Source organism: Chiloscyllium plagiosum, unplaced genomic scaffold (assembly GCF_037043375.1).
Source record: "Chiloscyllium plagiosum isolate Xiang-an unplaced genomic scaffold, Cpla_swu_hap1 HiC_scaffold_2, whole genome shotgun sequence".
Classification (NCBI taxonomy): Eukaryota; Metazoa; Chordata; class Chondrichthyes; order Orectolobiformes; family Hemiscylliidae; genus Chiloscyllium; species Chiloscyllium plagiosum.
In genome coordinates, this window is record NW_028270140.1 from 36789504 (window position 1) to 36804050 (window position 14547).

The 14547-nt window shown below is 42.3% G+C and overlaps 1 protein-coding gene across 10 annotated transcripts in view; it reads left to right on the forward strand.

Moving 5' to 3' along the window:
- Positions 1-14547, forward strand: part of snx30 (sorting nexin family member 30) — a 110930-nt gene that overhangs the window by 46177 nt on the left and 50206 nt on the right. For 7 of the 10 annotated variants that reach the window (XM_087996221.1, XM_087996207.1, XM_087996230.1 and 4 more), the window contains exons 5-7: positions 1015-1210; positions 3081-3280; positions 4262-4348. In XM_087996221.1, coding sequence (XP_087852347.1) covers positions 1015-1210; positions 3081-3280; positions 4262-4348 — 483 coding nt within the window. Of the gene's footprint in view, positions 1-1014; positions 1211-3080; positions 3281-4261; positions 4378-12072; positions 12194-14547 lie in introns of all 10 variants that reach the window. The other 3 variants (XR_015760087.1, XR_015760086.1, XM_087996220.1) reach the window with 2 other exon arrangements.

Sequence of the window (14547 nt, forward strand, 5' to 3'; positions counted from 1 at the left end):
TAAAAGGGTCCTTGTCAGGATGGCAGCTGGTGACAAGTGGTATTCTGCAAGGATCCATATTGGGGCAAACAAGTGGCACTCAGTAAAATGTGGGAAAGTATGAGGTCATGCATTTTGGTAGGAGGAATAGAAGCATGGACTATTTTCTAAATGGGGAGAAAGTTCAGGAATCTGAAGTGAAAGGAGACTTGGGAGTTCTAGTCTGGAATTCTCTCAAGGTAAACTTGCAGGTTGAGTCAGTGGTTAGGAAGGCAAATGCAATGGTGGCATTTGTTTTGAGGACTTGAATATGAAAGCAGTGATTTACTTCTGAGGCTTTCAGGCTCTTGTCAGACCTCATTTGTAGTATTGTGTGCAGTTCTGGGCCCCATATCTCAAAGGATGTACAAGCCCTGGAGCATGCTCAAAGGAGGTTCATGAGAATGGTTCCAGGAATGACAAGCTTAACGTGAAGAACGTTTGAGGGCTTTGGGTCTATACTTGATGGAGGTTAGAATGAGGGTGAATTCTAATTGAAACATAAGACTGAATGGCCTGGACAATAGATGTTGGGAAAATATTTCCATAGGTAGGAGAGACTAGGACCGGAGGGCATAGCCTTCATGTAAAGGGGAGACCTTTTAGAACTGGTTGGGAAGAAAGTTAGTGATTTTTTTTTTATTTTGGCTGAATTAACCAGTGATCAGCTGCAGTCTGGATGCAGAGAATTATACAACATAATGGGGTTGTTGAACCCATTATGCTTGTGTTGGCTCTCAAAGAATTGTTGCCTGTCCATTTTCCCCACACACTTGCAAATTCTTCCACTTCAAAAATGAATTATTTTTTAAAATGTTGTTGAAATTTTCCATTGTTCCTTCATATAATGCATTCCAGTTTATTAAAATTTGTTTTCTTCTCATCCTCACATATTTTGCCAATTACCTCTAGGTCTAGGTAAAAAACAAACTTGAAATTTTGTCCACTTGCAAGTGACTTTTTTTTTTGGGGGGGGGGGTGGTTTTACTCCTGCAGGATCTGAATCCTTATAAAAAGCAAGGCCTAGCTTTTATTACCAAGATGGGTGAATCTGTGAAATATGTTACTGGAGGTTACAAGCTAAGAAGTCGGCCTGTTGAGTTTGCTGCTATGGGGGATTACTTGGACATGTTTTCTCAGAAGTTGGGGACAATTGACCGAATTGCCCAGAGGATAGTCAAAGAACAAGCAGGTAAGGTACTTGATACACTCATTTGGAACTTGTATGTAAAGTCTTGAGCACTGTCTTTTGAAATTCCTTTAGGGTAGAATGTTTTTCTAACTGTTCAAATTAGTAGCCACACACGCAGACAACAAGCAACATGAATTCGACTGGGACAACACTACTATCATAGGGCAAGCCAGACAGAGAACAGCCAGGGAATTCCTAGAGGCATGGCATTCATCCACAAACTCCATCAACAAACACATCGACCTGGACCCAATATACCAACCACTACAGCGGACAGCTGAAACTGACAACCGGAAGCGGCAGGGACAGACCACTATAAACACCGGAGGAAACATCAAAGAAGCGCTTCGCAGGAGGCTCCCAAGCACTGATGATGTCGCCTAACCAGGGGACGAAACGTTTGCAATAAAAACTTTCAGTTCGGCGAACAGAACCACAACAACGAGCACCCGAGCTACAAATCTTCGCACAAACTTTGTTCAAATTCTTGTGATTGGCGCTCTCAAATTAGCACTCCCTAGTTCACAGGCTGCTCAGTCATAACTGTTACCAACATGTATTTTCTCATTCTGCTCTAGATTGGTCTGATTTACTGTTAACTTCTCTTCTCACTTGGAATGAATTTGTTATTTGGTGTCCTTGTGATGCCCAGTTAACTTGATATTATCTTGACTGTTTTGGAAGCTAGCCATTTGGTCATTTATGTTTGAAGGCCTCATTATTTAACTTTGAGTGCTGTCAACCAAAATTCATCTTATCTTTGTAGTGTCAACTAAATTGTCAACTACTTTTGACTTTGTACTTCACACATTTATGGTGCACTTTTGTTTTGAACTGATTTCCGAAAATGGGTTTCTCTTGCCATTTTCAGCAAAAGTCAGTTCAACATGAGGAACTTTTCTGGAATGTCCAGTTGACTAAGTTGGAGCAGGTCTGGGTGGCATACTAATGTAAATTTCACAGAAGACAAGATCTGTTTTCCAAGCTTTTCAGTCTCAATTGATTGCAACAAATTGTAAAATCAATCCCAGTTGCTTGCAGTAGTACAACCCCTCTAGGCATTATTGGTCAAAGGAAATTAATCAATGAGCCAGCTATACAGAGGAACCTTGATTATCCAAAGGACATGGGCAGAGAGTATTTCATTCGGTAAATCAAATGCCTGATAATGTAGTTTAACCGAGCATTGGAACATTGTGATATTGCCAGATAATCTGATGTTCAGATAATCGAATGCCAGGTCATCAAGATTCCTCTGTGAAAACAAATCTCAGCTTGTTCAAACAGCCACCTCCAGATGTTTTTATTCCCCTGCCTACTGTCTCAACTACAATACCAAAGTGTGGAGATTGATCTTTAACTTGAATTTTCCTAAGTATGTACTGGTCTTGACGTTCTGCGATACTACATAATATTGCTTACAAATCAACCTGGTAGCTAAATTGCAAAGTGGACTCCAAATGTATAGTATTAATCCCTTCTGGTAATAATATTACTTTATGGAACAAATGGTGGCATTCTAAAATGTAACATACCCTTCATACTGTGTTGAATGGCTTGGATTAGCTGGGCAAGACTGGGTTGGGGCTTTAACCCATGACCCCTCCTAACTGAGGAGTGCTACATTTGAGCCAAGATGGCACACTACTGCAGTTGCTGGAAATCTGAAATAAAAATGGAACACCTGAGGCATTCCAGTGAAAGGGAATTTTGGCACTTTTTTCAGCATGAACTTTTCTCAGAACTAGAGATCTGAAGGAATATTAGGAGGTGAATAGGGGAGAGAAGGTTTTTAACAGAAAATGTTATATTTTACAGTTTTATTGACATTCAAGATCTGAATTGAAATTTTACTTTGTTAATCATTCAGAATATTTAGTGGAGCTTAGAGAATATGGGCCCATTTATTCCTCCTGGTCTGCTATAGAAGAAGAACTAAACAAGCCCCTCAATGGGGTATCAAACTGTGTTGGCAGCAACTGCATTGCCCTGGAAGATCTGTCTGAGGACATGTCTGATGACTTTCTTCCTGTCCTTCGAGAATATGTACTCTATATAGAATCAATGAAGGTAAGAGATTTTATCAGCCTCCCTTTTTTTAAACCTGATGTAAGAATTATTTGTGACTGATATTTGAAAACCTTTGAAATAGGTTTCTTAGCTTCATTATTGTAATGTTGTTTATCTTCATGTTTGTGATGTGCGTTGCTGGCATTTTGCCCACTACAGATTTTGTCTTTGAAATTGCCAGTGAGACCCCTTCAGTTAGAGCTGATTTGATTTGATTGGCAATTTCATATGACATTTTAAAAAACTAAACTTGGTAGAATTTGAACCCCTGTCTCTGGAATATTTGCTTCTGAATTACTGGTACACTAATATTGCTGGTCAAGTTATGAAATATCAATGTATATTGAATTCAAAATTTGAAAGTTGAAAGGCTGTAGCATCTAGAGAAATCTAGGCTCTTTCAGTGTGCAGGCCGTGCATTTCTCCATTTAAAAGTTCTTTCCAAACCTATAATAAAATGAAAAAATTCATGCAAAATTTTCTTTAATATGGTAACTTGACATGCTAGTGTTCAATGATATCCTGAAGCATCAGTATTAATCATGGACTATAAGTTGTTCTTGCAATTTGTAATTAATGTACTCATTGCAACTAGAATATGCATCACAATGTATGTAATATATGCACAAAAGTGCTTCAAATTAGTCATTTTGCATGTTGAAGTGAGAGATTAATATATTTTCCTCATTGGCACAGTTTTGTAAGCATGGTCCAATTCACGTTTGCGTTCTTCTAGATGCCAGTTGAAGCATAGTGCATAATTTCTGAATTGTCAACATTTTATCTGGAGTGCGATTTGTATGTGTGCTGAAGCTTAAAGTGCAAATATGTACAATACTCCTTTGATAAATCAAACTTCATGAAGCTTAACAAAACTGCTGTTTATGTTGATTTTAGATAGTGGGTGGTGGTTGTTAGATGTGTCAACCATAGTTTTGCCAACAAGAGTCAAAGCCAGTTTTTCCCTTTTTTCCTATTCAGAATGTGCTTAGGAAAAGAGATCAAGTGCAAGCTGAATATGAGGCCAAACTTGAAACTGCTGCTTACAAGAAAGAAGAGAAGCAGGGAGTGAGTACCACTCACTGTCTAAAAGCTTGGTAACATGCCTTCAGATCTATGCCAGTATTAATTGAGCCATTGAATCCCAATCTAGCCATAGGGCATGTTGTACTGTGTATAGTGTGGTGCAATACAAATTATAGTCCTCTCTGGTCTAGGCTCAGATTGTGCAAGTTACTGAACTTTTTTTAACTTTAATCCCAAGAGCCAATTCCTAAATAGGCCCAATTTTATAGTATCAGCGTATCTGATTTGTTTCTGCTTTATTTTGGGAGACTAATAATGATTGTGAGCACTTACTAGTGAATAGTGGGTGTTCTTATATTGAGAACAGAAAAATAAGAGATTCAACAGTCCCTTGAATCTCTTCCACAGTTTTCATTTTAGATGGTTGATTCTCAACTCCACTTGCCTTTGTTCCATATTCCAGAAAACCCCTTACCTAGCAAATGGCTCACACATCTATTAAAGCTTTCCATTGACTTGCCCTCCCCTCAAAGCAGAACTCCTCTTTCTAAGTGAGAGAAAGCAGGATGTCCATTCTCTTCACAAAATAAATGCTGCTTCCCATTGTTTTTCCAGTCTTGCTCTAATTTAAGTGGTGCCTCATGCACCGATTGGACAGATTTAGAGAACAGTTAACCCATGCTGATAAATGTTGATAAAGGTGCATACTGAAATAGTTCCAATGCTGTAAAATTCCTTTGTAGAGAAATTCAGAAGTATTCTGAATTAATGTGGTGCAGCATGGTCAGCATCCATGCTGGTTAGGCAACTCAGTATGCTGATCTAGATTATTTCAACAGGTTAACCACAGTAATTTAAATTGATTTTTGAAAATCATTTCCATCAACTTCCATTCGCAGGTAGCTCAACGCCACCTTTTTAAGAGCAGCAGAGGATGGGCAAAAATTTGGTCCTGCATATCCTGTCCAAGAGAAAGTATACCAGTTTTGAGTTCAACTATTGCAGATCATTGATTTATTTTACATTTTATATGTATAGATGTGAAAAAACATTTTGGTCAAGCAAATCATCCAGTACTGGACAGAGGCACCTGTTCATTGCTCTTCAGGGGAGGTGCTCATGTTTAAGAGCTAAATTCTTATCTTAAAGAGCTTTTTTTTTCCCCCCCTGAATCCAGCTTCTCCCATCCCTTCATATCCACTAGCTGGATGCTTTCGCAGAAATTCACTGTGGATTCGGAGGCTAAATTTTAATTGCACAGAACCTGGAATCATTGTGGTACATGTTCCTTCGAGATTTAGACTGGTACATCTTAAATTGGTAAGCCAGACAATTCTCTTACGTAGGCTGAACCAGTCCATTGTGGATTTGCATTTGGTGTAGATCTAGGGTAGCTGCTCAGACAATTTTTTTTTTCTTCCTCAGGATTTTGAGCTTGTCCTCTTTAATCCTCTCTATAACCCCAGATTCTTAAAATAACTTCCTGATATGTACTTGATGATAACCTTGGAAAATTGAAGACCATGATTTTGAGTAACACGTCTGAAAGTCACACTATTATATCACAATCTCAGAATGGTTATGGTGCATTAGGCCATTTAGCTTATCATACCAGTACGGTTCTTCAAAATGAGTATCATCAAAGCAATGTGGAGTGTCTTGGTAATTAGCAGTTTTTACAAGGGACTGTAGACATCTGTCTATAGCTTGAGGAACGAGACGTGGGCAAAGGAATCTGATCCCAAATTTATTTAGTCAGATTGAAAGTGGAAACAAAATTGTTCAATTTATTCTGAACTGCATGTTTGCCTTCTCAACAACAGAAGTAACCAGCCCATTGTGAAGAGGCTGAAGCCTGAGCGGTATTTCCCATTCAAGAAAAGGTTTTGGCTTTTAGTTTTTGGTTACGTGTGTGTGTGTGTGTGTGTGTGTGTGTGTGTGTGTGTTAGATATACCGACCGTGTTCACACCAGGAGCCGCGGTGCAGGCCCCCGACATCGTCGGCCGGGGGCGGCGGTGGGCCATCCGGTCGTTCGAACCTGCCCGGTTCTCTACCTAAATGTCATACTCGTGCTCTCCCTTCGTGCCCTGTGATGTCGTGTCGATCTTCATAGTTTAAGACAAAGATTACCTTTGTTTCTTAATTTCAGTGACTCTGCCTCCATGGCCTTCTATTCCAGAATATTCCACAAGTTTGCTACTGGTTTTCTTTTTGACTGAAGAAAACGTTTCCTTATCTCAGCTACTAATGATTTTAGACTCCAACCAGGGAAACGTCTAGTCAATTTAGCCCTATTAGAATCTTATACATTTCAATCAGGTTACCTCTTGTTCACCTAAATTCTGGTGACTACCAGTCCAGTCGAACCAATTTTCCCTTGAGTGTTATGGACCAAGTCTAACCCATCAAAATATTAAGTAGATAGGTTTTAGACTAACTCTTTTATTTTAAAGGTAAGCATGAAGTGGTGTTCCAGATACAATCGATTGGTCAAATTACTTGACTTTAAAATAGTGTTTTATTTAACAACAGTAGTGTAAAAATACAGACAAAACAAAAAAATTGGCTTAACTGTAACTATTGAAAAGTTAAATTAATATGTACATTACTGTATTGGAACAGAAACAATTAACATCTCAAACTCCTCCTTTGCAAAGGCAAGTGCAGTAAAATTACCTCATGCAATTTGAAGGGAGAGGGACCCAGCTTTTTGCTGTAACAAAGGAATAAGCTTCCAGAGCCACCTTCAAGACTCCAGACAATAGAGAAAGCTAAAACTCAATCCTGGTTCCATGGGAGCTTGACCCCATATAGAGACTGCTTCTATTGCTCCAACACTTTTTTTTTTAAAAAAAGTATATATCCCAAAGCTTCAAGCTGTTTACTTTATTGGCTTTGAGCAGTCTGCTTGTTATCTCTGCCTCAAACATGCTTTCCTTTTTTTAAAAAAAAAATCCCTCTTAAAGCCATGGTTTTGTCTCATAAGACAGCCTGCCGGCTCCAAGGTCAGCCTTTGGCTTAATGCTGAGCTAAATATTTCCACAATGCAGGCTGGGTGTGGTTTAATATCTATTAATAATTGCAATTATGTCTGCCCATTTGGCCTATTAAAACTTACCTACAAGCTTTTAGAAAGCACTGGCCTCTGGAGGACAAAGGTGAAATTACAAGCTTGGCTGTCCTCATTCCAGCTGAGGCAATGGAACTGACACTTGGGTTTTGTCTCTGGGTGCCCAACATCGAGTGTACCCCACTAAGAACTCAGATGGTTGCCTGAATATAGAGTTTTGACTGGGAAATGAGGCGTGAGATTCACTGTCCAGGATTGCCTGACCCAAATTCCAGATTTGGAGGTAGCCTGGCTTAGTGGTGTCTAGATGAAAGGCCTGCACTCCATACATTGCCAATGTGTTGAAGTTTGGAAAAAATAGCCTTTCAACTTTTCCTTCTAATTTCTCTAGTCACTGATTGGACTGCTGAAGTTGTGCATGGCAGCAGCTAGAGAAACTTCATCAGAAACTGATGAAGGGCACAAATGTCCAAAGCATCTGTTCTAATGCTGTCTGACCTGTGCTTTTCCAGCATCCCACACTCTACTCTGAACTACAGCATCTGCAGTCTTCACTTTCTCCTATCTCAATTTAGTGCCAATCCACAACCCGCCTGTGCCCTTGTGCACATAATGCCAACTTTTTTTAAAAATTCACTTGTAGTGCATAGGCATTGCTAGTTGGCCAGCATTTATTGCCTGCCCCCTCCTTGCCCTTGAACTGACTACCTTTCTAGGCCATTTGAGAAGGCAACAGAGTCACACAAGTCAGACCAGGTGTGTACCATGGATATACCTTGGGATTCATGCAGGGAAGAGAATTTGCTGTTAAATTGTTCACTGCAGTCCTCACTATATTGGGGGAAAAGACACTAATTTATAAAACCATTTCCTAAGATTTACATTCCTTTTAACTACATAATAACTTTAAAAGAACAAATGCTTCATCCATGTACAGCTTTTTTTTGTCATAATCAAGCTTTGGAATTCATAGCCCCAATTGAAGGGGTTTAACAATGTGGAGTTTTCAATAAAACTGAAATGACAGGCACCTTGTTGCAACAAAGATATTTGAAATGAAGCTGACAGCAATAATCTAGTATTAGAAGCCTTCACGTATTTATCAACAGAAATAGCAAACCTTTGAATAATTTAAAAACTGAGAAAGACTGCAGAAAACTGAAGTGTGGGGATTTATGATCCTTGTGTATGAATTTAAAAACTTATCTGGGTTCAGTGGGTGATAGGGAATGCAACAATCGAGACATAGTTCCTAAAGACTTGCAGGGTAGGAGTTTTAAAATGCCTGGGCGCTTCCCCTTATGCACTTTAATGTGCATTTATAACCTCTTCTAACACATCTGCAGGGCTGTTGCCCACCTGCACAAAACATTGCTTCTCCCTCACTGGTGTATGCTGGGATTATTTCTAAAGGGGTGCCCTCCATAGCAAAATTCTGGGCCTAGAAGAGGAGTTACAGTCTAATTCTTCAATGTGTTACTCATCAGTTAATTTAAGAATGGTAATTGCATACATCAAGGCCCTTTCTATTTTGTCCAACCATACGTGTCTCTGTTAAAGAATAATTGGAATAATGTAATTTTGTTCATGGGATGTTGCTGGCAAAGCCATAACTATTGTTCAGAGAATAGTTAAAAGTTGGCTATGTTACCGCGAGTCTGGAGTTGTGTAGGTCAGACAGAGTAAGGATGTTTCTTTTATTTTTCTAAAAGACACTTATGAACCAGTTGTTTTTTTCAAATCCGCAATGGTCACATGGCTACTATTAAGAGAGCTTTAAGTCCAGATTTCATGGAAATCAAATTCCTCCCTTTACCAAGATGGGATTCAAACCCCTGTCCCCAGAAAAGTATACTCTGATCACCATACCAGTGATAAATGAAACTTGTGCTTTCCAAAAGTGAAGGTTTAGCTCACTTATTTGAGCACGGTGCAATACTGTTACTAATTATTTCAACCAGAGTGCTCTTGATCTTTTAAAGGGACTCCTTTTTGAATCTTAGATCAACTCTTAGATGATGCAGTCATGTTGTGATTCTCATCTCTATTTGTGCAGTTAGGTATTTGTACTTGCACAGAAGCAGCATGAGAATTGATCAATAGCTTTCATTATCAACCCACTTAAACCACAGCACAAGATGTTTTAGCTTCCACAGTATTTCAGTTTGCACGAGAACAGATAAGTAAACCCTCTTTTTTTTTTCAAAACATTTGACAGACATTACTGTACCAAAATATTTATCACCCTAAACTCCATAGACTGGTATGGTCACAGCTAATGTTTCAATTGCATCTACAAAAAGGTAAACATTTTAACCAGGCAGTTGATTCTCTGGTCTTAAACTACAAATTGTATATTGATTTTCAGATAATTGATTTACAAGTTTCTCTGGCTCCTAGTTAGCTAAATGTCTTTGATAGGTTTAAAATACTTCTCCCTCAGAACATACCCTTATGCAAAACATCTCTGATCCTCCTCTCCTTCCCCATTGCAACCCTCCTGAGTTGTCTTCCTCTTTCCCAGAGAACTGAGCCTCTCCATTTTACTTAACAGGGCTGACTTCTGTTGGTCACCTTTTGCAATGAGTTTTCCTAAGGCATGTTGATGACCTGTGGGGATGCATGCATGGGATCTGTGCCAATTCTGACAACTTTTTGGGTTGCACCATATGTAGCAATCTGTAGCATTTCCCCTGCCCAAAATCCACAAACCTGACTGCCCCGGCCGACCCATTTGTCTCGGCCTGCTCCTGCCCCACCAAACTCATCTCTGTATACCTCGACACAGTCCTGTCCCCCTTAGTCCAAGAACTCCCCACTTGCGTTCGGGACACCACCCACGTCATCCACCACCTCCATGATTTTCGCTTCCCCGGTCCCCAACGCCTTATCTTCACCACGGACATCCAGTCCCTGTACACCTCCATCCCCCATCACTAAGGACTCAAAGCCCTCCGCTTCTTCCTTTCCCACCGAACCAACCAGTACCCTTCCACTGACACCCTCCTTCGACTGACTGAATTGGTCCTCACCCTGAACAACTTTTCTTTCCAATCCTCCCACTTCCTCCAAACCAAAGGAGTAGCCATGGGCACCCGCATGAGCCCCAGCTATGCCTGCCTCTTCTTACGATATGTGGAACAGTCCATCTTCCGCAGCTACACTGGCACCACCCCCCCACCTTTTCCTCCGCTACATCGATGACTCTATCGGCGCCGCCTCGTGCTCCCATGAGGAGGTTGAACAGTTCATCCACTTTACCAACATCTTCCACCCTGACCTCAAATTCACCTGGACTGTCTCAGACTCCTCCCTCCCCTTCCTAGACCTTTCCATTTCTATCTTGGGCGACCGAATCAACACTGACATTTACTATAAACCGACCGACTCCCACAGCTACCTAGACTACACCTCCGCCCACCCTGCCCCCTGTAAAAACGCCATCCCATATTTCCAATTCCTTCGTCTCCGCCGCATCTGCTCCCAGGAGGACCAGTTCCAAATCCGTACAACCCAGAAGGCCTCCTTCTTCAAGGACTGCAATTTCCCCCCAGATGTGGTCGACGATGCCCTCCACCGCATCTCTTCCACTTCCCGCTCCTCTGCCCTTGAGCCCCGCCCCTCCAACCGCCACCAGGACAGAACCCCACTGGTCCTCACCTACCACCCCATCAACCTCCATCTGCTGTCATTCCCACCACCTCCAAATGGACCACACCACCAGGAATATATTTCCCTCCCCTCCCCTATCAGTGTTACGTAAAGACCACTCCCTCCGTGACTCCCTCGTCAGGTCCACACCCCCCACCAACCCAAACTCCACTCCCGGCATCTTCCCCTGCAACCGCAAGAAATGCAAAACTTGCGTCCACACCTCCCCCCTTACTTCCCTCCAAGGCCCCAAGGGACACTTCCTTATCCGCCACAAATTCACCTGCACCTCCGCACATATCATCTATTGCATCCGCTGCACCTGATGAGGCCTCGTCTATATTGGGGAGACAGGCCGCCTACTTGCGGAACGTTTCAGAGAACACCTCTGGGACACCTGGACCAACCAACCCAACCAGCTCAACACTTCAACTCCCCCTCCCACTCCACCAAGGACATGCAGGTCCTTGGACTCCTCCATCGCCAGACCATAGCAACACGACGGTTGGAGGAAGAGCACCTCATCTTCTGCCTAGGAACCCTCCAACCACAAAGGATGAACTCAGATTTCTCCAGTTTCCTCATTTCCCCTCTCCCCACCTTGTCTCAGTCAAATCCCTCGAGCTCAGCACTGCCTTCCGAACCTGCAATCTTCTTCCTGACCTCTCCGCCCCCACCCCACTCTGGCCTATCACCCTCACCTTGACCTCCTTCCACCTATCGCATTTCCAATGCCCCTGCCCCCAAGTCCCTCCTCCCTATCTCTTACCTTAGCCTGCTTGGCACACCTTCCTCATTCCTGAAGAAGGGCTTATGCCCGAAACATCGATTCTCCTGTTCCTTGGATGTTGCCTGACCTGCTGTGCTTTTCCAGCAACACATTTTCAGCTCTGTTCTGATACATTGCCTTGTGTGCTATTGAGTTACTGTGTTCTTGTTGTGGGGCAGGTTTGCTTCTATAGTATTGTTCTAACTCCCTGATGTCCTTTTTGGTTTGCTAATTGTGTTAATACAATTGTTCTTTGTTTTCCCCCTACTATACAGTTAACATTTTACTACGCTACATGCCAAGAACAATGTATGTCATCCAGGCAATTTTGACAAGTTTCTTCTAAATAACTCAATTGGGAAATTATAGATAGAGAACAGTGCAGCACAGAGACAGGTATCATTAACACTTCATTTGCCTTTAATAAAGGTGTGATTTTATTAGTCATACAGCATGGAAACAGACCCTTTGGGTCAACTCATCCATGCTGATCATATATCCCAATCTGACCTGGTCCCACTTATCAGTATTTGGTCTGTATTCCCCTCATCCTTCCTATTCATGATGTCTTTTTAAATGTTGTAATTGTACTGTCCTCCACCTACTTCTGGCAGTTTGTCCCATACACGCACTTCTGCATGAAGAAAAATTACCCCTCCAGCCCCTCTTCTAAATCTTTCCCCTCTCATCTTTAACCTATGTCCTGAACTTTGGGCACCCCTACCCTGGGAAAAAGACCTTGGCTATTCAGCTTAGCCATGCCCCTCATGATATTATGAACCTCCACAGGTTACTCCTCAGTCTCGACACACCAGGAAGAAAAAAGCCTGAGCTATTCAACATCTCCCTGTAGCTCAAACTCTAGTCCTGGCAACATCCTTGTAAACTTTCCTGTGCCATCTTCCGTTTAACAGCCTCATCCTTATAGTTTAGATCAGAGTGGTGCTGGAAAAGCACAGCAGGTCAGGCAGCATCAGAGGAGCAGGAAAATCAAAGTTTCAGGCAAAAGCCCTTCATCAGGAATGGAGGCAGAGGGCCTCCTGGGTGGAGAGAGAAATGGGGGGGAGCTGGGTAGAAGGTAACAAAGAGTACAATAGGTGAATGGGGGTGGGGATGGAGGTGATAGGTCAGAGGGGAGGGTGGAGTGGATAGGTGGGAAGGGAGATTGGCAGGTGGGACAGGTCATGAGGACAGGTGGAAGGTGGGAACTGAGATAAGGTGGGGAGAAGGGAAAAGAGGAAACTGGTGAAGTCCACTATGATGCCCTGGAGTTGGTGTTCCGAGGCATAAAATAAGGCATTTCTTCCTCCAGGCATCGGGTGGTGAAGGAGACCCAGGACCTGCATGTCCTCTGCAGAGTGGGAGGGAGATTGAAATGTTGGGCTACAGGGCGGTGGGGTTGATGTTCCCTGAAGCGCTCTGCTAGGTGGTGTCCAGTCTCCCCAATGTCAAGCCTGCATCAGGAGCAACGGATACAATAAATGATATTGCTGGATGTGCAGGTGAAACTTTGGATGTGGAAGGCTCCTTGGATGGTGGTGAGGGGGGAAATGGCGCAGGTTTTGCAATTCCTGCAGTGGCAGGGGAGGGTGCCAGATGGGGGGGGACCTGACCAGCCTGCCTTAAGTGTGTCATGCACATTTTCCAACTCCAATTTTCCAATGCCTAACTCATTGCCAATGATACAAAATCTCAGCATCTCTTCCCTAGCTTCCCACAAAGTACTGTGGAATGCCTGATAAGTCCCAGAGATTTAGCTACCCTTTTTGTATTTTAGCATCTCTTCTGTAATATGAACTCCTTTTCAAGACATCACTGCAAATCTTCTCAAAACTCGCTAACGTTGCTATTTCTCCAGGTTCCCTAGCTTCGTAGTCCTTCTCCACAGTAAATGCTAACATGAAATTTTTGTATCTCACTCATCTTCGGCTTTGCACATAGATGGCCACCTTGATCTTTAAAGGGTCCTGTTCTGTCCCTAGTTTCTCTTTTGCCCTTTAATGTATTTATAGAATCTCTTTGGATTGTCCTTAATCCAAATTGCCAAGGTTATTTCATGTCCCCTTTTTGGCCTCCTGATTTCCCTCTTCAGTATATGCCTGTTGCCGTTGTATGCTAAGGATTCACTCTATTCCACCTGTCTATGTCTGATTATGCTTGCTTTCTCTTGAGCTGAAAAATGTGTTGCTGGAAAAGCGCAGCAAGTCAGGCAGCATCCAAGGAGCAGGGGAATCGACGTTTCGGGCATAAGACCTGAAGAAGGGCTTATGCCTGAAACGTCGATTCTCCTGCTCCTTGGATGCCTGACCTGTGCTTTTCCAGCAACACATTTTTCAGCTCTGATCTCCAGCATCTGCAGTCCTCACTTTCTCCTAGTTGCTTTTTCTTGACCAGAGCCTCCATTTCTCTTGTCATCCAGCCTTTCCCTTCAGTCTAACTGGCACCTTGTCTGTGAACACTGTCTCATTTTTGAAGGCTTCCCACTTCCCAACTTCCCTTCACCTGTGAATAACCTCCCTCAATCAACTTTACAATGTTTCTCCCAATACTGTTAAAATTGGTCCTCCTTCAACTTGCACTTTAACTTCTTGATCATTAACTTTTCTATAGCTATTTTAAAACTAATAGAATAATATCACCACCCCCAAGTATTGCACCACAGACACTGCAGTCACTTTCCTGCCTTATTTCCCAACGGAAGGTCTCTAAGAATTACATCCATATTTGAATGGAAGTTTTCTTGTATACAC